This window comes from Perognathus longimembris, chromosome 17 (genome assembly GCF_023159225.1).
Source record: "Perognathus longimembris pacificus isolate PPM17 chromosome 17, ASM2315922v1, whole genome shotgun sequence".
NCBI lineage: Eukaryota > Metazoa > Chordata > Mammalia > Rodentia > Heteromyidae > Perognathus > Perognathus longimembris.
In genome coordinates this window covers 9,785,692-9,807,997 of record NC_063177.1, presented here as the reverse complement: position 1 = coordinate 9,807,997, position 22,306 = coordinate 9,785,692, and the positions used below count along the sequence as shown (strand labels likewise).

The window sequence follows — 22,306 nt, the reverse complement described above, 5'->3', positions numbered from 1 at the left end:
ATGGCCATGCATGCTTGCGCTCAGAATCCCAGGCCTGGGCCCCAGCACTCACATTTCCGTAACCTCAGAGACGGAATTTCCTAGCTCCTCACGTTTTACAAACAGCAGAAATGAAGGCCTATTCATGGTAAGAAACCTTTTCAGGGTCCCACAGATGACTGTCCTCCAGAGTCTGAGAACCCACACCTCAAAGACTTTCCAGCCTAGGAGGACAAAGGTTCATCCTTGAGGGGCCTGCTGCAAAGCAAAAGCAAAACCAAAACAAACCCTAAAAACTTTTCCTGTCCATTTTCCTGTGAGGGGAATCATAGCTGTACTTGCCCTATATCTATCTATCTATCTATCTATCTATCTATCTATCTATCTATCTATCTATCTATCTATCTATCTATCTCTGTCTATCTCTGTCATCATCTATCTATCTATCTATCTATCTATTATCTATCATCTATCATTTATCTCTCTATGTTAGAGTGTTTGTAAGAGAAGGGATGGTGCTAGCAAGGCTAGATTCTGTTAAGGGCCCCTTCCAGGCTGTATGCTGCCAAGTTCTTTTATTGTAGAAGAAATGAGAGATTTCTTGGGGAGTTCTTTTATTGTAGAAGAAATGAGAGATTTCTCTGGGGCTTCTGTTACAAGGGCCCTAATTTCATTTACAGAGCCCCCACCCTCAGGACTTCTTCACCTCCAAGACTCCGCCTCCACCTTGGGGATTATGTGTCAATAGCAAACATTCAGCCCATTGCCATGTGGACATGCCAGAGATTGGTGTTAGTCATGCATTTATCAAATCCAGGGCTTGCTCAGCCAGTGGCCCGAAGGAGACAAAATATGTGTCTTGCTCTTACACATGGAACAAAGTTACACTGGAGTACTGCTGAATACTTCTCAAAAAGATACACAAGTGTTCTTTGCAGACCGCTAGGTCAGGGATAGACATAGGAGCTAACCCCTCTTTCTCCTGCTCTGTGTATTTGTATGTTGGCGTTCAGAAAGGATGAGTGAGGTCACAAGATGGCTGGCTAGCTCCATCTTCCACAGGGCCTCAGAATTAAATAAAAAGGTGCTGAGCATAGTGGCTCATGCCTATCATCATCACAGCTACTTGAAAGGCTGAGATGAGCTGGACACGCATGGCTTATACCTGTCATTCTAGCTACAGAGGCTGAGATCTGAAGATCTATTTGAAACCAGCATAGGCAGGAAAGTCCATGAGACTCTAATCTTCAATTAGCCATCAAACCCCCCAAAATACTGCTGTGGCTCAAGGGGTAGAGCACTAGCCTTGAGCAAAAAAGCTCAGGGACAGCGCTCTGCCCCTGAGTTCAAGATGCAGGACTGGAACAACAACAGAAAAAAAAAAAAAAAGGAAGAAATCGGCGAGGATTGCAGTCTGCATCCAGCCAGGCAAAAATACAAGACCCTATCAGAAAAAGAACTGGAGCACAGAGTTAGAGGCATGGATTAAGCGGCAGAGCATCTTCCAAGCAAGAACAGCACTCTGAATTCAAGCCTCAGTATTGCCAATAACAACAAAGGACATTATTTGCTTAAAAACATGCACTTATTTGTGTGAGTACCGTGGCTCATATTTGTAATCCTAGCTACTCAGGAGGCTGAGATCTGAGGTTCAAAGCCAGCCCAGGCAGACAAACCCAAGAGACTCTTATCTCTGATTAACCAGCAAAATGTAGGAAGTGAAGCTGTGGCTCAAGTGGTAGAGTGCCAGCCTTGAGCCAAAAAGCTAAGCAACAGTGCTCAGGCCTTGAGTTCAAGGGCCAGTACTGGCTCAAAAGAACAAAAAAAAATTTTTTTAATGTGCATTGAGGATCACTTTTGTTTGCATTTTCCCACTAGGACTTTCCTGGTCTTGCTCCTGTTTTGATTTCTCAGGGGAACCCGAATGTCTTTTCAGTAATACCCTGGAGGGTTCTCAAGGCCTTTCTTTGTTGCTGCTGTTTTGTGCAGGGTACTGGGACTTGAACTGAAGGCCTCATACTCTTTCTTAAGCTTATTCACTCAAGGCTGATATTTTACCACTTGAGCCACACCTCCATTTCCAGCTCCTTACTGGTTAAGAGGAGATAAGAGACTTTCAGATTTGTCTGCCCAGGCTGGCTTCAAACCTGGATCAGAAGATCTCAGCCTCCTGAGTATCTAGGATTCCAGGTGTGAGCTAGCAAGGCCCTAGCACAGCTCCGGTGACATGGTACATGATAGCATAATAGATAAGCCATATATGACAAATTCAAAACTCGCTGGCAATTCATTCATTCTTTTAGGGGAAACACTCGCATAAAAACAATTGTTTGATTTTGCTTATGCAATACATTTTGTTTGGCTTTGTTTGTGCCATGAGGGTTTGAGTTCAGGAATGCACCCTTGCTAGGCAAGTGAACTTCCATTTGAGTATGTTAACATGTTTTGTATACAGAGTTATTTATACTTAGAGTCCATGTTTGGGATGAAAGGGACAAAGGAATGATCAAATCAGTCTACCTGCCAGTGAGTCTGGTTTCTGGCCGAGGCCCCTCTGATCCCAACAAGTCACCTCCTCTGGGATCCACAGCGCTAGACTGTTCCTTAGGCCTTTCTAGTTCCAGCATATTATGGTGACTTAAGATCAGACCCAGTAGCTTCCTACAGTCTGGTCTCTCTCTTAAAAGTGCTTTGGAACTGGAAAAGCACCAGTTTAACAGGACTTTCAACAAAGTGCTGGGTCCAGTCAGTGGTTCCTTGCCTGTAATTCCTAGCTACTTAGGAGGCTAAGATCTTAGGGATCTCAGTTTGAGGCCAGCCTGGGAAGGGAAGTCCATGGGATTCTCATCTCTAATTAACCCCTCAAAAGCCAGAAGCAGAGATGTGGCTCATGGTTGAGCACTAGCTTTGAGCAAAAAAGCTCAGAGTTAGTGCTCAGGTTCTGAGTTTAAGCCCCAGGATAGGAAAAAAAGAGGGGGGAGGGGTGCTGAAATACAAAAATATGGACCAAACACACAAAAGACAACATATGAAATTTGGAACGAGTGGCTTATTAAAAGTATTTTTGTATTTTATTTTTTATAATCTGTTTGAAAACACTATACAAGTATGTGCACAATAGTCTGCAAGAGATAAAGCCAATGTTTGTGGCAGGAGCTCAGGAACTATAATTTATTCATCCTTTGAAATGCATCAGATTATTTTCCTAATCATACAGTCACTGTGGAAAAGTTGAGATGTTTTTGGAGAGCATAACAAGAACAACAGAAACCACCCACAATTCTATCCTCCAAAATCAATATTTCTGGTAGTTTCTATGTTTTAAGAAAAAAATTCACAAGGTGACAGTGGTTCATGCCTGTCATCCTAGCTACTCAGGAGGCTGGGGTTTGAGGATCACAGTTGGCAGACAAGTCTTCAATTAGCCAGCAAAAAGTTAGAAGTGGGGGTGTGGCTCAAGTGGTACAGCACCTGCCTTGAGCAGAAAAAGCAAGAGGATGAGGTGTGGAGTGCTAGCCTCAGTACAAGCACACACATACACAGTCACACACACACACACACACACACACACACACACAATCACACACAAATCCTTAGAGTGTTTCACGGGATTGATACCACACTAAATGTAGTGGTGTCCTACTTTTTCACCTTAAAATTGCATTAGGAACATTTCTCTATGACATTAGAAGTTCTTCATGGATGTGGGTAAACTGACTCCTGGTTCAGTCCCGCTCTGAGGACCGCCAGCTCAGAGCAGGCTGGGCCCCAGACAGCCTCAGTGGAAAAGTAAAGGAGATACAAGCTGAGTGAGGCAGCAGATCTGCATCCACCAAGCTGGTCAGCCAGACTGAGCTTCTTCTTAGGGATGGCATTCAGTTGCGAGCAGGCTCCTTCCGAAACATTGGTATTCCCCACTTCATCCAAGTGCAGACATTGGTGTGACGTCAGGCCCAGCCAACTTCCGCTCAGGTGACTCTGACATGGATGGCAGCAGGAGGGATGCCATTTCTAAATGGGTAAGGCAGGTCATGGTTTCTATCTGCCCACAGGCTGCCTGACAGGAACCCAGGCGAGCAGGAGTCAGCCTTCGCTAGTAGGGAAACTGCTTTGGCTTTGTTCTTTCTCAATGGCTGAGGGTGACAAAAAGTAAAAGCACATGACAAAAAGCAATCACCCCCAGAGAGTTGGTAAAGATGGCACTTTAAAGTCACCCAGGCCATCCACCACCACAGTCCCAGCCTTTGCCAGGCTGTTCGTGTTGGTGTGGAACTGGCCAAAAGGAGAGAGAAGACAGAGGTTTGGGGTGCTCCAGGTGTAGTTCTTTAGGAACCAGGTTTTCGGGTTCAAAGCGCACTTAGGTTTCTTCCTCTAGAGAGTGCTCACTACATCATGGGATAGGCGATGACAAAATAGTTCAGCTCTGAATCAATCAGCTTTCTGTACCTCCTGTAAATTTCCCGCAGGGTCCTGTCCTCTTCATTTGTCTCATATCTGTTAGTATATATTCTCACCTACACCAATAGAGAAACACACACACACACACACGTGACTACATCATTCAGGACCTGACAACAAGCATGCAAATATCTACACACACAATTACATAATTTAATAAAAGCCGAAACAGCTACAGTCATCCACAAAGGGATGTATTCTAGGTGCTCCCCCCACCCTGGCCCCAGGAGCTCAAGTCTTTTATGTAAAATGCTGTAGCATTCACATATCACCTACTGTATCCTCTATGTACTTTAAATAAATCATCTCTAGATTACTTATAACATGTGCTGAAAGTACTTACATGTATATGATACTTGATAATAATAATGCTGTATACATAGTTGTTATTCTGTATCATTTAGGGTATAGCAATAAGAGAGAAGGTCTACACATCTTCAGGACAGACACAACCCCCCCCCACCCCCCACCCCCAGCTATTTCCATTCTTTTTTGTTTGTTTGCTTTTCTGTGCTCAGGGCTTCACTCTCAGTTGGCTTTTTGTTCAAGGCTGATGGCTCTACCACTTGGGCCACCCATTCACTTTTGACATATTGCTGGTTTGGGCATGTTGGTAGTTAACTGGAGAGAAGAATCTCTCTGACTTTTCTGCCTGGACTGGCTTCAAACACAATCCTCAGATCTCAGCCTCCTGAGTTGCTGGGATCACAGGTGTGAGCCACCAGTGCCCAACCCCCCCTTCCCCCCAGCAATTTTCAATTGGCAGTTGGTTGAATCCACAGATACAGAACCCTTGGCCCAGTGGTACTGGAAAGAGGGCTCCAGGTCCTGTCTGTGACGTCATTCACCCCACCCCCTGTGGGCATCAGGTGGCAATGGATGTTCCCTCTTCCCCCTCACCTCTGACCTACTTCTTGGAGCTGAAGCTCTCCATCTCAGAGGCCCTTACCTTAAGCGTGCGCAAGGAACACTGCCCCTCCTCCTGGCTTTTCAGGATCCGCTCCACAAACCTGACATCCAGGAAAGCCCAGATTTTGAAGTAGAAAAGCTTTCTGCAGGACAGGATGAGGAGGTGTAGCTCCTCATCAAGTGACTCGTGGTTATTGTTGAACTCAAAAGTTAATTTCTGGAAAACACCAAGCGGGGAGGTGCATATGGACAGAGGTGCTGAGGCTGGCTGGGTCATTTCACAATATCCTGACCTGGCTTTGCATCAGATAGCTATGATGACCCAGTAGCTTTTTAGACAAGGCACTAGACATTTAGCTCTTAGAGGAAGAGAGTTGAGAATGACCCCACAAGCATGCATGCAAATTTGCAAAACCCAGGATTTAAAGGCTGGAAGCATGTGACTCAGGTGATAGAGCACTTGCCCAGCAAGTGTGAGTTTAAATCCCAATACCGATACAGGGAACTGCGCACAGAAGACAGAGGTGAACAGAGAGCTGGTTACACAAAATAGATGTGAACGGAATCATCCCAGATGACCCAGAAATGCCTCAAAACACCCTTCATGTGGGTTGTCACCCCAGTTCTTTTCTGCATCCTGCAAAGAGGGTTGGGAGTTCTAGACGGCTGGTTCTAACCAGTTCCCAAAGCACATGCAGGCGTCCCATGGCCCCACGTGTCCTGTGAGGGACTTTCCCCTATCTAGTGACTCATGAATATTAGTTGCATCGCAGGCATCTGATTAAAAATCCAGGAATAAACACAAAGCCGATGCTCAATAATGGCTTGAGTTAATCTAGACTTGTCAGTCAAACTCTAATTTGCTTAAATACTCCCAATAGCAGGCACATCCAAAAAAATCCTCCACAGAAAATAAAAGGGCTCTTGAGGTGTGTGTGTGTGTGTGTGTGTGTGTGTGTGTGTGTGTGTACACTAGGGCTTGAACTCAGGGCCTCATGCATTTGCTTAGCTTTTTTGCTCAAGGGTAGCACTCTACCACTTGAGCTACACATCTACTTTTGTATTTTTGCTGGTTAATTAAAGAGTCTCTCAGACTTGTCTATCCACACTGGCTTTGAACCAGGATTCTCAGATCTTAGACTCCTAAGCAGTTAGGATTACAGGTGTGCACAACCAGCACCTTTGAGCTCTCAATCTTGTAGTCTCCCTTGACAGTTTGTATACACTCTTTTTTTGGACAGTCCTGGGGCTTGGACTCGGCCTGAGCACTGTCCCTGGCTTCTTTTTGCTCAAGGCTAGCACTCTGCCACTTGAGCCACAGCGCCCCTCCTGGCCATTTTCTGTATATGTGGTGCTGGGGAATCGAACCCAGGGCCTCATGTATACAAGGCAAGCACTCTTGCCACTAGGCCATATCCCCAGCCCCTGTATACACTTTTGAATTAAAAATGCACTCCTTGCCTCTCAGATTAATTCTTTGATTTTTGACTTAAGACTAGAACTGGAAATACTAGTGATCCGGGCCCATGGGTAATTGGGACAGGCACAAAACAAAAAAATAAAAAGCCTAGAATTTGAAGGCAGCATATTAGGAGACCAAAGACCAGGGTGCTGGTCTCAGCCCTCCTGGAGTGACTGCTGGGTGGTTGGCAGGTCAGCAAACTTCCAGTTTTTCTGCAGCACAAAAGCAGCCTCAGCCATGGCTGCCCTGCTCACATTAGGCTTAAGAGAAGACCACAGGCATGCCTTGGAGTGCTCTGATGTGAGCCGTGCTATTTGTGCCTGGTAATGTCAATTGCTACAGCTGTATGAGCCCCTTAGAAGGGGCAGAAATCCCAGGTTTATAGGTAGAAAAGCTGCTCCATTAAAGAACAGGTCCAGAACCTCCTAACTCTTTCGTGGCCTAAGTGAAACTTGGATTTTTACCTGTTTGGTTCTTTCCATTCTCCTCTTTCCCATTACCAGGCCCTGTGGTAAGTGGGTAGAATAGGCCCTCCTACTTAGCATAGGGTCTCCTGTGTGTGGCTCTGACCTGGGAGAAAGGTGGAAAGAGGCTGCTTACCTGCAAAGCATCTCCTGGCTCAGGCTTCACAGCTCTGAGCTAAGAATAGAAGCCTTTTCCTTGGTTGACAGCCACCACAAGACAAGGCCTGCACTACCCTCAGAGGAAGGAAGCAGGTGCTTATCTGCCATGGCCTTTGAGGCACTGGGGAAGGTGCCTTTAGCATCACTTCCTAGGACTTTGGGATGGGAGAGGGGGTGGGGGGAGGGCATCAAGGTACAGGCAGCAGCTTTTCTCTAGAAAACTGCTCATCTAAGTGGCTTTCACCCATCAGCATCCTGTTCTCAGTTCCTTCTTACCTGCAGAGTGTACCGGAAGGTGGGCAGGAGGTCGGTGAGCGTGGGCCGCATAGACCAGTCCGGATCACTGAAGTAGCAGCTTCGGAGGCTGACGCTCCTCACTGGGATCTCTTGCAGGAGAATCCGAACCAAACGCTCATATTTCATGACCCGTTCAAAGAAGAAGTTCACTTTCAGGTTGCTGGCCTGCTTTGCCAGCTTGGCCCAGGACATGCCCCAGACCACCTGCCCATGGGGGTCATGAATGTGGCATTTTATGTTCATGGTGCCGAGCGTGCTGGCATTGTTCTCACCGAGGCTCTCCAGCAGCTCGTCAGAGATACAGTTGTAGTTCAGCGTCAGGGATGTGAGGTTGTGGAACGTGTTCATGGTCTTGTGGAACTGGGGGCTGCTGTAGACAGCTAGATGGTGGCTGAAGAAATCTTCGATGTTGAGCTCCGAGGCCATGCTGGCGTTCTTCAGGTAGCTCAGGGAGGTGAGGACCCCACAGCCTTGCTCCACCGTCAGCCTGGCTCCCTTCAGGCTGAGCTGATCCAGATGCTTGCCCATCTTCTTGAGGAAGAAGCTCAAGCTCTTGATGAGGGAGTTCCTGATACTGTTCCTCCAGACCAGACGGTCCATCTCCAGGTGCTGGATGGAGAGAGACTTCAGGCGGCTGTTACTCTTGCCCAGGCATGCGAGCAAGCCTCGCATGGTGATCTGGAACTTTTTGGTTAAGACAGCATTGTATGGATTCAGAAACTTGATCTCCAGATGTTCCAGGTAACGACCAAATTTCTTCACATACCACAGAGCGGACTCAAACTCTGATGCATGTGCCCTGGAAGGTCTTCCACTGAAGGTGATGGTCCGATGGCGCCAGAGATCAGCCGAAGACATCATCTGGTTCCATTTCCTGCAGACCAGGGCTGCCCTGGACCGGTCCCTGTCTCCCAGCCACCAGAAAACACGACGCAGGCACACATCTGGCAGGGTGGCCCAGCAGCTCTGATCTTGAGGCTGGATCAGGTCGCCTTCTTCGTCCATTGAAGAACTTGGATGTCTGGTGTCGCTGTGTGGGGAGCAGGGCTTCCAAGAGTGAGCAGAGAAAAGCAATCACCTGTTTTCTGTAGAGAGTAAGAAAGAAGAGCCATTATGTGGCAAACAGATTAAATTCAAGCCAATGAACTTCTGCTATCCTGGGTGCGCGGGGCTGGGCCCTGTGCCCGCTGCAGGGAGTCTAAAGAGAGATTCACGACATGGCCTGCATGGAAGGACTTCAGTCTACTTAGGAACCTGAGGTTGAGATACTGTCCCAGGACTGAGGAAGCATGGTGGGTATGGCTAATTCTGTGGGAGTGAGGAAGGAAGGAGAGTGGGTTGCTCAGAAGAGGAGATAGTTGAGTGTTCTGAGTGGTAAGCAGCATTTGTAACCTGTGCCACATTTGGTCTGCTGGTGGTAGAGGAAGAACTAATCTATTCCAGACAGAGGAAACAGTAGATGCAAAGGCACAGAATTGTGAGCTGGGAATGTGGCTTAGTGGTAGAGTGCTTGCCTAGCATGCATGAAGCCCTGAGTTCGATTCCTCAGTACCACAAAGTCAGAAAGAGCCAGAAGCAGGGCTGGAACTCATGTGGTAGAGTGATTGTCTTGAACAAAAGAAGCTCAGGGACAGTGTCCCAGGCCCTGGGGGATTCAAGTCAGACTGGCCAAAAAAAAAAAAAAAAAAAAAAGACACAGAATTGTGAATGCATGTGGTTTGTGCAATATTTAGGGAAGTAAATACTACTTGGATGTCTTGAATTTGCAAATTTTAAATGAATGAATGAAGGTACTGGACCTCAGGGCCTCACGCCCTTGTTTAGCTTTTTCCCTCAAGGCTGGCACTGCATGTGAGCCACACCACTTACAGCATTTTGCTGATTAACTAGAGAGAAGAATCTCTTAGGCCAGGGCAGAAAAGTCTGTGAAACTCTCTATATCCAATTAACCAGTAAAAACCAGAAGTGGAGGTGTGGCTCACATGGTAGTGTGCCATCCTTAGAATAACAAAAGCTAAGCAGGATTTCAGGGCTTTGAGTTCAAGCCCCAGTACCTCAACAACAACAGTCCCTTGGATTTGTCTGCCTGGGCTGGCTTCCACCCTCAATCCTCAGATTTCGGCCTCTGGAGCATCTAGGAGATGCTGGGCTACAAATTCAATTTAACAAATGAAAAAATTGGGATATCTCTTCAATTGATTCTAAACTTCTGGGACCATTCAGCATGGATCAAGGACTAAAAAAGAAGTGCTTCAGGAAAACTAATTTTAAAAATTCCATACTAAAGCTTGTTTAGCTTATGGTGAAATCTTGGGTCCTATCCCCAGTATGGCGGAGAAAATCACAGGCTGGAAGAGTCATTAGACATTTCAGAAGCAGGGATGGGGTTGGAAGAATGACTGTTTGGTGGGCTGGAGTTTTACAAAGAGCCTCCCTATCACATTTAATGAGGGAGATGGGCACCCCGTTTCTTATGATGAGGGAGGAGCAGAGTAACTTGCTGGCCTGGGTTCAGACCTGTCACTTGCTACCACGTGACCTTAGTCAAGTTAATTCTTTGTGCCACAGTCCTTCCCTCTATAAAGAGGTAATATCTGAGCCAGGCACTGATGGCTGACCCCTGTAATCCTAGCTACTCAGGGGGTTGAGATCTGAGGATGATGATTTGAAGCCAGCCCAGGTAGGAAAGCCCATGAGCCTCATATTTCCAGTTACCCATCAAATGCTAGAAATGGAGCTGTGGCTCTGCCGTGAGTGCAAAAGATAGCAGTGCCCAGGCCCTGAGTTCCAGCCTCTTGCACAAGCAAGGAGTCCTATCTGGCTCAGCCTGGCATGGGGAGCTGATGAGGGGGTTGCCTGGCCTGGGGTACGGTCCCTTGTGAGGTTCCACACAGGATTCTGCACCATCCCCGCATGAGGACAAGGACGTAACACTTTTCACAAATGGAGAAACAAAGGCATTGGAAGGTTTAAGGTTTTCCCAGTGAGATCATGAACTAAATGGGGAGGTGGGATTCGAACACAGTATCACAGAGTTGCCATCAAGAAAGGAAAGCTAGGGGCTGTGTGTCACCATGACCAGGAGGAGGCAGCGTCCCACGCCCGCCGCCGGCTGCCCACGCTCGCCAGTTACCCGCTTGCTGCGCCCCCGCTTTGGGCTGCAGGGACCGCGAGCTGCCTGTTCCGCCCGCGCTGCTCTCCGAAGCCAACTCTGCAAGCACCGAGTCTGTGCCCGGCTCCGCTCTTGCCCAGGTGAAAGCCCTGCGCCCGGCCACCTTTGTGACGCTGCCCCAAGCTCGGCGCATCTCCACCGGTGGCCAGGGACCCCAGCCCGAAGCGATCAGGTCAGCTGGTGAGTGGTCCTCGGGCCCAGGGGCCGCACGTGGTCTGTCCAGCAAGGCACCCTGGCGAGGGGCTGGGGGCGAGCGGCCGGGTGAGCTGTCCCTGTGCCACCCCCCCGCCGTGAAGAATAGGCGGTGCCTTGAGATTGAACTCAGGTCCACATAGTCTTGATGTAGCTTGAGGAGGCTCAGCCCGTGCTCCTTCTCTTCTGGAACACAGGTGCGATCTGGACTAGGCCGGACCCCACTTTCCTCTCCGGAGATACCAGCCCCTGCCCGGGAAAGCCTTGGGCCAGCTGGAGCTGAACAGAACAAAACTTCAGAACCCCCAACCTCTCCACTTGCAAGTGTGGGGGCGCATCTTCCCTAAGCCTGAGAGGGAAAGGATTTTCCCAAAGCCCAGGCAGAAAGTCAAGTGCACTGTTTCCCTCAGGGAAATTACATCTCCCTGATCCCTCCAGGCTGCGCCCAACTCCCTTCTGAAAACCAGTGATTCCCCACTTTGCTTAGATGGCCCTTGTCCACCAATCCAGCCTCCCCCCAACCATTCCTGAACTCGGGATCAATTACCCAGAAAACCAGTAAGCAATGCATAAAAAAGATGAGCAGGACGCTTGCTGAGAGAGCATATTTTCTTGTTGTTGTTATTGTTGGTTTGCTTTAATTCTTCAGGGACACAGCTGGGGGTCTCTTAGGCTTAATCCAAATCCAGTTTTTTTTTTCCTCCTGGTCACCTGTAGAGCTTGAGGTAAGCTAATGCCTGCTCAAAAAGAAGAGGAAGAGAAAAGTCAACATTTTCTTCTAAAATCCCCTCTCTTCCACAAGTAAAAGACGGCCACAGAAAGGAAGCAGGAAAGCCATGTAAGTAGGAAATCTAGATTCAGAATACCTTTTCTTTTCCAAATCTAGGTGGTGTTTCACTTTTCTCTTAATGATGCCAGATGTTGACATTTCACCTAAAGAAACAAATATTTTAAAAGTTCAATATGTTTCAAATGAGAATTGCTACTTTTCAAAATACCTCAAAGCTTGAGTGCTGGGCAGATGCCAGAGTTGCACAGGGGTAGAATTATAGGGCCTGCTGAGACTAGAGGGTATGGGGAGGACCAGGTAGCATTTAGAAGGGGTGGTCATCCTCAGTGGTGTAAGAGAAGATGCCCACACCATACCCTCATATGGAGCCATGGAAAACTGGGCACCGAGTAGAAACGTGGCTCAAGTGGTAGAGCACCAGCCTTGAACAAAAAGCCAAGCAAGAGTGTGAGATGCTGAGTTCAACCTCAATTACCCACACAATGATTTCTGTATTTTGTGTCTTGTGTGTAAGTCTGATTTGCAAAAGGGAAGCACAGAAATGGTGGAATACAGGGTGAACTAATTCAGCAGTAATACTAGACACTATGTTGGAAGTGAACTATACAACTTGTTGGGGAGGGAGGCCAGAGGGAAAAAACTGGGAGAAAAGGAGGGAAAGGGTGACAGTGTTCAAAAAGAAATGTGCGTATTATCTGACTTCTGTAACTGTAAGCTCTCTGTACACCACCTTTACAATACAATTGATTTTTTTCCAGTCCTGGGGCTTGGACTCAGGGCCTGAGCACTGTGCCTGGCTTCTTTTTGCTCAAGGCTAGCACTCTGCCACTTGAGCCACAGCACCACTTCTGGCCATTTTCTATATATGTGGTGCTGAGGAATCAAACCCAGGGCCTCATGTATACAAGGCAAGCACTCTACCACTAGGCCATATCCCCAGCCCCATAGATTTTTTTTTAATGTGCCAGCACAAAAGAAAAAAAATATTGTTAACATTTGCAATAAACTGGTCTAGAACTCCATTAATTGTATGTTAGCTGGGCATGGGTAGCTCATGCCTGTAATTGTTGCTACTCAAGAGGCTAAGATAGGATCAAGGATTGAAGCCAATCTAAGTAAACAAATCCTTGAGACTCTTATATCCAATTAATTGGCAAAAAGCTAGAAATGGGATGGGTTCTGGTGGCTCTAGCCTGTAATCCTAGCTACCCTGGAGGCTGAGATCTGAGGATTGTGGTTTGAAGCCAGCCTGAGTAGGAAAGCCTGTGAGACTTTTATCTCTAATTAATCACAGAAAAGGCTGAAAGTATCCCTGTGCCTTGAGCAAAAAGGAGCTCAGGGACAGTGCCCAGGACTGGAAGTCAAGCCCTAAGACCAGGGGGAAAAAAAAAAAGGCTGGAGTGAAGTGGAGTTGTGGCCAGTTGTAGAATGCCAGACTCAAGCAGAAAAGGAGAACAAGAGGCCCTGAGTTTAAGTCTTTAGCATGTGTGTGCATATAAACACACACACACACACACACACACACACACACACACAATTTCCAAATAAACCACCACAATAAAAAAACTGGGAACATATTGTTCACTTGGGCATTGCTAAATTATAATATCTTGATAAGATGCAAAGAAAGGCTCCAGTAATACTTCAAATGTGAATGCATATGGATAAATAATAGAAGTAATACAGAATCCCTAGTTCAATTTCAGATTCAGAGAAGGAAAAAAATGTAGCTCACTCCTATAATCCTAGCTACTTAGGAGGCTAAGATCTGATATCATGGTTCAAAGCCAGCCCAGGCAGAAAAGTCCATGACTCTTATTCCCAATTAACCAGCAAAAAGCCAGAAGTGGAGATATGGCTCAACTGATAGAGGGTCAGTTTTGAGGTACAAAAGTGGAATGAGAGGGTGAAGCAATGAGTTCAAGCCCCGGTACTTCTGCACTCCAGCCCTCTGCTGCTTTATCTATCCTAGAAGGAAATAGACTGACTTCGTTTATTCACTTCCAAGCCTCAGAGCACTTGCTATGGGTGACACTAAGAAACTAGGTGACAAGTGCTGTGAGAGAAAGCACTTGGGGATGCCAAGAAGGGAGAAGAGACAAGGAAGATCCAGGCCAGCTGTGAACACCTTGTACATTTTGGATTGTGTGTGTGTGTGTGTGTGTGTGTGTGTGTGTGTGTGTTTGCATGCACAGGTACTCACATGCATATGCACCAATACTGGGGCTTGTACTCAACACCTTAGCTTTTTTTGCTCAAGGCTGGCACTCTATCACTTGAACCATACCTCGGCTTCCAGCTTTTTGGTATCTAATTGGAGATAAGAATCTCATGGACTTTCCTGCCCGGGCTGACTTCAAACAGCAATCTTCAGATCTTAACAGACCAGAACAACTCTTGGGTTTCCTTAAGCCAGTATCCAGCCAGTTCCCAGTGAGGTAGAGAGAAGATGGGAGTGGTACCTGGTGTTTGTTCAGGGTCGGCAAGGGAAGCAGGATGCCACACTGAGAACATCTCCTCAGAATGTCATAAGCTGACTGCTCTTCTGTGGGAGAGGCACTCCTCAGCTTAGGCTCAGACTTCAAAGGCAAACCCACACTTCTGTTTTTGCTTCTTGTTGTGTGCTTTGTTGAACGTTTAGAAGTGCACGAACTGTTGGTGTTTTTTACCTTTGGACGGACATCTTTCTCTGATGTAGAGATTTGATCTTCATAAGCCTGACTTGGAAGGGATGGAGGAGAAAGTGTTGTCTTTCCAGAAGGATGGTGTTTTACAGACTCTGAGATTGGATAACAGTCACCCTGCGATTGTAAGTAGCACATCAACGTGTTAAAATTACTTCAACTTTAATACAGTCAACTAAGTAACTGAACCTCCCATTACAAGGCTGGGACAAATTAAATGGTAGGATGTCTGTCCTAGCAAACTGAAAGCCCTGAGTTCAAATCTCAATGCACACACACACAGATACAAAAAAAGAAAAACAAAAACAGAAAAAAAAAATGTTCCCACTACAAAGATAATTTAATATTGGGTAAAACAAGTCAGGCAAGGGGCTGGGGATATAGCCTAGTGGCAAGAGTGCCTGCCTCGGATACACGAGGCCCTAGGTTCAATTCCCCAGCACCACATATACAGAAAACGGCCAGAAGCGGCGCTGTGGCTCAAGTGGCAGAGTGCTAGCCTTGAGCGGGAAGAAGCCAGGGACAGTGCTCAGGCCCTGAGTCCAAGGCCCAGGACTGGCCAAAAAAAAAAAAACAACAAAAAAAACAACAAGTCAGGCAAGCCAAACATAGTAGCTCATTTCTGTAATCCTAGCTACTCAGGAAGCTGAAGTGAGGAAGATATGGTCAGAAGGCAGCCCAGGCAGAGTTCTCAACCAACATCTGGGTGTGGTGCAGCACTCCTATCATCTTAGTTACTACAAGAAATATGAAATAAGATGACTGATGTTTGGGTGCACATCTGGGCAACATAAGATCCTATCACAGAAGGATTAATGCAAAGAAGGATGCAGATGTAGCTTAGCTGTAGGGCACCTGCCTAGCAAGTCCAAGGCCATGAGTTCAAATCCTAGTACTGCCAAAAGAAAAGAGGTTCAGAACAAATAATATCGAAGGTCACAGCTGGCTTTCAAGAAAGGAAAGTGATAGGGCTGGGAATGTGGTTGGTTTAGTGGTATAGTGCTTGCTTAGCATGCATGAAACCCCGGGTTCAATTCCTTAGTATCACATACACAGAAAAGGCCAGAAGTGGTGCTATGGCTCAAGTGGTAGAGTACCAGCCTTGAGCACAAAGAGACTCAGGAACAGGGCCCAGGCCCTGAGTTCAAGCCCCAGCACTGGCAAAAAAAAAAAAAAAAAAAAAAAAAGTAAAGAAAGAAGATTCTGACTCCAGGAGTAAAGACTTGCCTGCCTAACACCTGAATGTGTGCCCACCAAACTCTAGGTTACTAATATGTGACCATAGGAAGGTATGGGGCCTTCAGAGGTGATGAGGCCACAGGAGTTCCTCCTCCATCAATGGGATTAAGGGCCTTATAAAAAGGGCTTTGGCTAGGGTAGTCAAGTGCCATTTCCTCCTTATAGCCCAACTGGCCAACCGGGACAAATGAGAGGCAGAAGGTAGGAGAGACCAGTGAAGAAGATATCCTCTTGCCAGGTGCTGGTGGCGCATGCCTGTAATCCTAGCTAAGATGTTAGACTCGAGGTTTGAAGCCAGCCCAGGCAGGAAAGTCAATGAGACTCTTATTTCCAATTAACCAGAAAGAAGCCTCAAGTAGAGGTGTGGCTCCAGTGGTAGAGCACCAGCCTTGAGTGAAAAAGCCAAGTCAGAGCACAAGGCTCTGAGTTCAAACCCCAGTACCAGCGTAAACAAATGGACAAGTGAACAAGAGACTTCACAGCAGCATTTTGCTAGTTTGCCCTTTTGTCTTCTGTCATATGAACATGAAGCAAAAAGGTTCTCAGGACACTAATTGCCAACACCTTACTCGAACTCCCAGGCTGCAGAACTATAAGAAATCAACCTCTGCTCCATGTAAGTCACCCTGCCCATGGTTTTCTATTACAGCAGTGCAAATGGCCTAAGACATTGTTAATGCACATAAGCTGACACTCTGGTTACAGGAAGAAACATGGGCTCAGTCTTGACTTGGGGCTTGGATGAAAAGTCCCACACGGGTGGAGAATTGGAAATGACTCGTCTTTCCTCATAACACTGGCAAGAATGGCAAATTGTACATGTGTCTTACAGCAGGAATAAAACACAAGCCAAAGAGCGAGGTCCTCTCTGAGCTCAGTCGCTCTCTGTCTCTGTCTCAGTCTCTTTCTCTTTGCTGGTACTGGGGCTTGTACTCAGAGCCTCTAGGTCTGTCTTGGCTTTTTCACTCAAGGCTGACACTACTTGAGCTGTGCCTCTGATTTCTGGCTTTTTGCTGGTTAATTATAGGTAAGAATCTCATGTCTTTTCTCCCTAAGCTGGCTTTGAACCTCAAATCCTCAGATCTTAGCCTCCTGAATAGTTAGGATGCTAAGCAGGAGTCACCATGTCTAAGGTATCTTTAGTTTGGATCTTTAGTTCTGTTGACTGAAGGGTTAGGCATGGTGAATAGCTCACTGCCCAAGGAGGAAGAGCTGTGGTAAGTTTCCCAGAAGGAAAATGCTCCATCTTATACAAACAAGGATATAGCAATGCCCTAAAGGATGCTTTGGAGGCTGGACATCATGGCTTATGCCTCTGATTCCCAATTACTCTGGAGGCAGAGATAGCAGGATCTCCCTCTAAGGCCAGCTTGTACAAATGCCTGAGATCCTATCTGAAAAACAAACTAAAAACAAGCCAAAGGACTGGGGGCATGGTTCTAGTGATAAAGTACTTGCCTAGCAATCCCAAGGCCCTGGGTTTAATCCCCTATACAAAGGAAAAGGAAAGGAAAGAAATAGTGCTTAGAGCGACAGCGGGACAAGTCTTAGAGGAATCCCAGTCAAAACCAATCAATAAGCCATGCCATTGGGTCATCTCCTTCCTGAACACAGCTCTAATATCAACTTCACTATAGAAACTATGGAGCAGAAGTCACAGAATTTTGCCAGGGAGCTCACAGTCTAATGAAGACTACCACTAGGGCAGAAAAGAGTTAAGGCAGGCCCTACCCAACTCCAAATGGCCATGCCCAGGCCCTGAAGGTATGCCAGGGTCAGAGGATGCACTTTGTAGGGCTGGACACAAATAAAGACCAAGTATGCATGCTAAATTTACCTAAGCTAATGTGTGCAAGTCCCTTTGGGAACAAATGAAATAAAGATATATGTATACAGACACACACATACAGATATATATGTATTTGAACATAGATAGACAGATGATAGATAGACAGATTCCAACCCAGCCTAAGCAGCAGAAAAGTTTGTGAGATTCTTATTCCCAATTAACCAGCAAATAGCTGGAAGTGTAAGTGTAGCTCAAGGGGTAGAGCACCAGCCTTGAATGAAAAAGCCAAGTGAGAGTGTGAGGCCCTGAATTCAAGCCCCAGTACTGTACACACACACACAGACACACACACACACACGATGATGAATTGCTACTTACCATATGATGGATATACATATTTCCTGGAATCATTTGATTGCAGGAAACACAGTGGATTTTCCTTTCCAATGGCATTCTCTTCCCTGAATAAGCACAGAAAAAACACCATCCATAACTGTCCTTGGCTGTGACTTCCTGTGAGCCTGCATGACCTGTATTGTACTCCTGAGCACACTTTTTGTCCAGCCTGCCTGGTCTAGAGTTTCCTGTACTGACAGCGCCCTTGGCCACACAGGCTAGCCTTGGCTACGTTGCTCACACCATGGCCTTTGTGTGCACCATGCCAAGGAGGCAGCACAGAGCCTGATGGGAGCCCCCTTCCTGGAGCAGAGCTGGTTTCTAAGGAGATGAAGCAGGTCGTGCCTCAGAAGCCTAACCTGGCTAATTCAATGAGACTCTTCCTGCCTCTTGCCAGGCGCTGCCGTCCACACTCATGTTCACTGTACTCATCCTGTGTCAGAGTTGTGTTGTGTTGAAGTTGTGCTGGAGACTGTTCGTTGTGTGGAAGCCCAGGCCCAATGGGTAAAGGAAATATATATGAATGTCACATGTGGCAGGATTTTCATTTCTTTGAAAAATATGTTTTAATATTTTATCTTCTCTTTGCATTTATAACATAATTCACTTCAACAATCACAGAATCCTTTTCTTCCAAAGCCACAAACTGTATTATAAATGAAAGCTGGCACTGCTGCTTATCAAAATATACAAGACAATTGATGCTTCATATAAAACATGGCAGTGTTTTCATTGACCAGTTTTGACTGGACAGATTGTTTCCCTGGGGGATTTACTGCATCTGGAGGGAGTTTCCACATCTCTCCACATGATGTTACATTATCAAAAATAACCAGTAAAGTCTACAATGATCTGTCACATGAATAGCTGGGTCCTCAGCTAAAACACACTCCCATGGAGAGAGGTCATGAAAGCTGGGCACCACTGCTCACACCTGTAATCTTAGCTATTCAGGAAGCTGAAATCTGAGAATCAAGATTCAAAGCCAGCCCAGGCAGGAAAGCCTAGGAGACTCTCATCTCCAACTAACCACCAAAAAGCCAGAAGCAGAGCTGTGGCTCAGGTGGTAGAATACCAGCCTTGAGTAAAAACAACAAGCAACAACTAAGAAAGAGTGCAAGGCCCTGAAGTTAAGCCCCAGTACCAACACACAAATACACACACACACACACACACACACACACACACACACACACACGAGGTCACTGAATTAGATTACGAGTTTGTGAAATGATTGCAGAGACCCACCACACACACCCTTAGGTCTGGATACAACAAGCTTCTGCCTGGTCATTGCTGAAGGTGGAAAAAGGTTTTGCCTAGAAGCATGAGTGTGCAGTCTAATTTCATTATCTGTACACAGAGAGGTGGTTATTTGTTTTTCAACTACTAGTAGATTAAAATGAGTGCCACCAGGCTAAGATTATGTTGAAGGAGTTCAAAGAAAACCTCCCAGTCTTAGGGTGTGCCTGTGTAGCCCCCAAACTCCCATTGCTGCCCTCTTATTCTCCTTGCACCCGTCATTTAAAGGCCACTGCTGACACACTGGAAGGCAGACAGTGCTGAACTAGAATAGCCAGGTGAATGGAGACACAGTTTCCTCTGGGCTCCCAGGCCTGGCCGCCCTTCCAGGATATGCTCTGGGCCTGGGCACTATCCTCACTCCTGGGCCTATCCCTGGGCTCACCTCCTCCACAAGCAGGCTGCTTGCTCCCACAGAAGTCTGTGTGCTGGGCCATCACTCGGAGTGTGATAAGCCGTTCGCAGTACGGACAGCGCTCCGTCCGGCTGCCACAGTGCGTCTCGTGGACCTCCAGCCTGCTGAGCAGCACAGGAAGCTCGCAGAACCCACATCTGCCAGTGTCTTTCTCCTGTTCCTTGGTCTGTGGGAAGAAGCAGGGCCAGCATGATTGGCTTCTTGGACTGTGGGCAGATAGGGAATCTAAGGCATGATTCCTGGGGAATTGAAGCAATCAGAGCCAGGGAATGCAAACTCTCTTGACTTCATTGATTACAAAAAGCCCTTCTTTCCAGCTCTGGGGAGTAAGGAGCCTATATCCTTGGAATAGACTAGCTCTCCATTGCTCTCTGAGCCCACTCAAGTGGGAAAGGAAAGGTCAGAGGACATCTTTATGTGTGTGTGTGTGTGTGTGTGTGTGTGTGTGTGTGTGTGTGTGTCAGTACTGAGGATTTTGAACTCAAGCCCTTACACCCTTGCTTGGCTTTTTCATTCACTGGTGCTCTACCACTTGAGCCACAGCTCCACTTTTGGCTTTTGCTGGTTATTTAGACATAAGAGTCTCATGGACTCTCCTGTTCAGGCTGGCTTTAAACCCTGATCCTCAATCTCAGCCTCCTGAGCAGCTAGGATTACAGGCGTGTGCTACCAGCACTTAATGAGGGGACATTGTTATTATTGCTCTCATCTACCTTCTCCCTCTCCTTTGTTCAAGTTGGCCTACTTGGCTATATACAGGAAATGGCACCTGACTCTTACTTCATGCAGTTCTAGCAAGGGCGTCTCTGCATGCATGGCAGACTTGACCTGAACACACACACACACACACACACACACACACACACACACACACCAGGCATGCTCTAGCCTACACCATGCCTTCCCACATCTACCCTGGACCTGTGATTTCCTAGAGAATAGGGTCAGGGCCAGCCACCTCTGCCCCCTCCATCACTCAGCTCAGTGCTCAGGAAGGGTTTGCTGGGTCAGTTTAAGTTAAAACCAATACCTGAACTGGAGGATTCCCAGATAGAAAGACAAGAGGCACCAGGAAGGACTGATTTTTTTAAAAAAAATAGCTTGTCCTCTGGGGTCTTGCATTTCTGCTATTGCTCTTCCAAAATCTCAAACTACATCACACCTTTTCTGAAGTTTTAGATACTTATCTGGCCAGGCCCATAAGCCTGCCGGGAAGGACTGTCAAAAGGGAAACCAAGGGCAGAACCGGTTTACTGCAACAAAGAGACAGGACTACAGATGGTGGAAGTGGAGGGTCACGTAGTTTGGGGAGGGGGCAGGGAAGGACTGTCTTCGGGCGTCTGAGTCTTAGCCCCTTCCTGAGCCTGCTTACCTGCTGGTGCTCATTCTGATGATGCTCTGGAAACTTTTCCTTTGGGACAGGCTCCTCACATTCCGGGCAAAGGACCAGGAACCGCAGGCAGTGGGCCTCATGGAGGGTGAAGTGGGCAGAGGCCACACTTCTTTTGCTAAGGATCAAGGAAAGACAAAGGCTAGGCTTACTGTCCTGGCATAAACACAGAAGCCCATTTCACACCCAGGCCCTGGGCACTGAATATAGGATAATGGAGACACCGCCTGCTCTGCCTTTCTCATCTTGGTCCAGAACCAGGACAATGCTTTTTTCCCTGATGATATATAACACATCAGAATGTGTCAACTGGCACTTCAAGACGTCCAGTTCAGAGCCAGTTGCCATGGCTCATGCCTGTAGTCCCAGCTACTCAGGAGGCTGAGACCTGAGAGATCACAGTTCCCAGATAGTCCTGTCAGGGAAGTCTGAGATTTTTATCTTCAGTTAGCAACCAATTAGCCTTCACTCACTGATGTGTCCAGGTCCCACCGCCCAGCTCCTTGAGAATAGGAATGGCTCAGAAGCCCGGAGAAGTGAGAGCAGCCGGAACAGCTGGATAAGCTTTTGCCCTCCAGGGTCACCCTAGAAAGTCGAAAACCTTGAGCAGAAGTAGAGCTCTAGAGTTTTCACCTACCTGCCAGGGGCCCCTGGTCCCCACCTGCCTGCACTCGTGGGGTCACCTCTGCTTGGACCACACACGTCATCCTAGCTTCTGTCCCCAGGCAGCCTGACCAGGTGCTGGAGAGCTGCTTACCAGTTCCCACACAGCTGGAAGCCTTCCTCCATGCTGCTTCCTAGATCCTGCTCTGTGGAGTTTCGTTTCTCTCAAACAGGAAAGCAAAACAAAACTGAAAGTGTGGGGCGGAGGAGGAGGGGAGGAGACTTTATGAATTCTCAGTTCAGGTTGTCCCCAACTTCCTGCGGGCAGACACTCCCAGAAAGCTACTCTGAAACACAGTCCGGCCTGTGCTGTCCCTCCCCCTCCCCCGACCCCTCCCACTGCTGGCCCAGGCGATTCCTGCAGCCAGGACAGTGGGGAGGTGGCGGGGGTGGGGGGGGGGTGGGGGGGTGGGGGTGGGGAGATAGGAGGGTAGGGGGGGTGGGCAGAGGCTGGGCCTCCCCAGTGCTGCAACTTCCCCCTCTGGTTCCTTTCGCAGACATCTATGCCCTCACCCTCCCATTTCTCCCTTCTCTGGTCCCTCCCAG

General features: G+C 47.4%; 2 protein-coding genes across 2 annotated transcripts; both read right to left on the bottom strand.

Annotated features, from left to right (window-relative positions):
- Positions 1-3,970: 3,970 nt before the first annotated feature.
- On the bottom strand, positions 3,971-10,907 carry Fbxo39 (F-box protein 39). Its single transcript, XM_048366520.1, has 4 exons — positions 10,862-10,907; positions 7,708-8,813; positions 5,387-5,563; positions 3,971-4,493 (listed from the first exon to the last, which is right to left on the bottom strand). The coding sequence occupies exons 2-4, from the start codon at positions 8,731-8,733 to the stop codon at positions 4,365-4,367; spliced, it is 1,332 nt and encodes a 443-aa protein (XP_048222477.1). The 5' UTR covers positions 8,734-8,813; positions 10,862-10,907; the 3' UTR covers positions 3,971-4,364.
- A 736-nt stretch (positions 10,908-11,643) lies between these two features.
- On the bottom strand, positions 11,644-22,032 carry Xaf1 (XIAP associated factor 1). Its single transcript, XM_048366521.1, has 7 exons — positions 21,855-22,032; positions 21,080-21,215; positions 19,678-19,873; positions 17,973-18,055; positions 14,345-14,683; positions 11,959-12,025; positions 11,644-11,829 (listed from the first exon to the last, which is right to left on the bottom strand). The coding sequence occupies exons 1-6, from the start codon at positions 21,884-21,886 to the stop codon at positions 11,987-11,989; spliced, it is 825 nt and encodes a 274-aa protein (XP_048222478.1). The 5' UTR covers positions 21,887-22,032; the 3' UTR covers positions 11,644-11,829; positions 11,959-11,986.
- Positions 22,033-22,306: the final 274 nt, after the last annotated feature.

Excerpts from the sequence above, each read along its gene's own strand:
- Fbxo39 (XM_048366520.1), bottom strand. The coding sequence starts at position 8,733 with ATGGACGAAGAAGGCGACCTGATCCAGCCTCAAGATCAGAGCTGCTGG. Across the intron at positions 5,564-7,707 it reads CCTTCCGGTACACTCTGCAG|AAATTAACTTTTGAGTTCAA; the intron begins GTAAGAAGGAAC and ends GGTGTTTTCCAG. Across the intron at positions 4,494-5,386 it reads GTTCCTTGCGCACGCTTAAG|GTGAGAATATATACTAACAG; the intron begins GTAAGGGCCTCT and ends CTATTGGTGTAG.
- Xaf1 (XM_048366521.1), bottom strand. The coding sequence starts at position 21,886 with ATGGAGGAAGGCTTCCAGCTGTGTGGGAACTG. Across the intron at positions 19,874-21,079 it reads ATCAGAATGAGCACCAGCAG|ACCAAGGAACAGGAGAAAGA; the intron begins GTAAGCAGGCTC and ends TTCTTCCCACAG. Across the intron at positions 12,026-14,344 it reads CGACCCTGAACAAACACCAG|GTGAAATGTCAACATCTGGC; the intron begins GTACCACTCCCA and ends TTGTTTCTTTAG.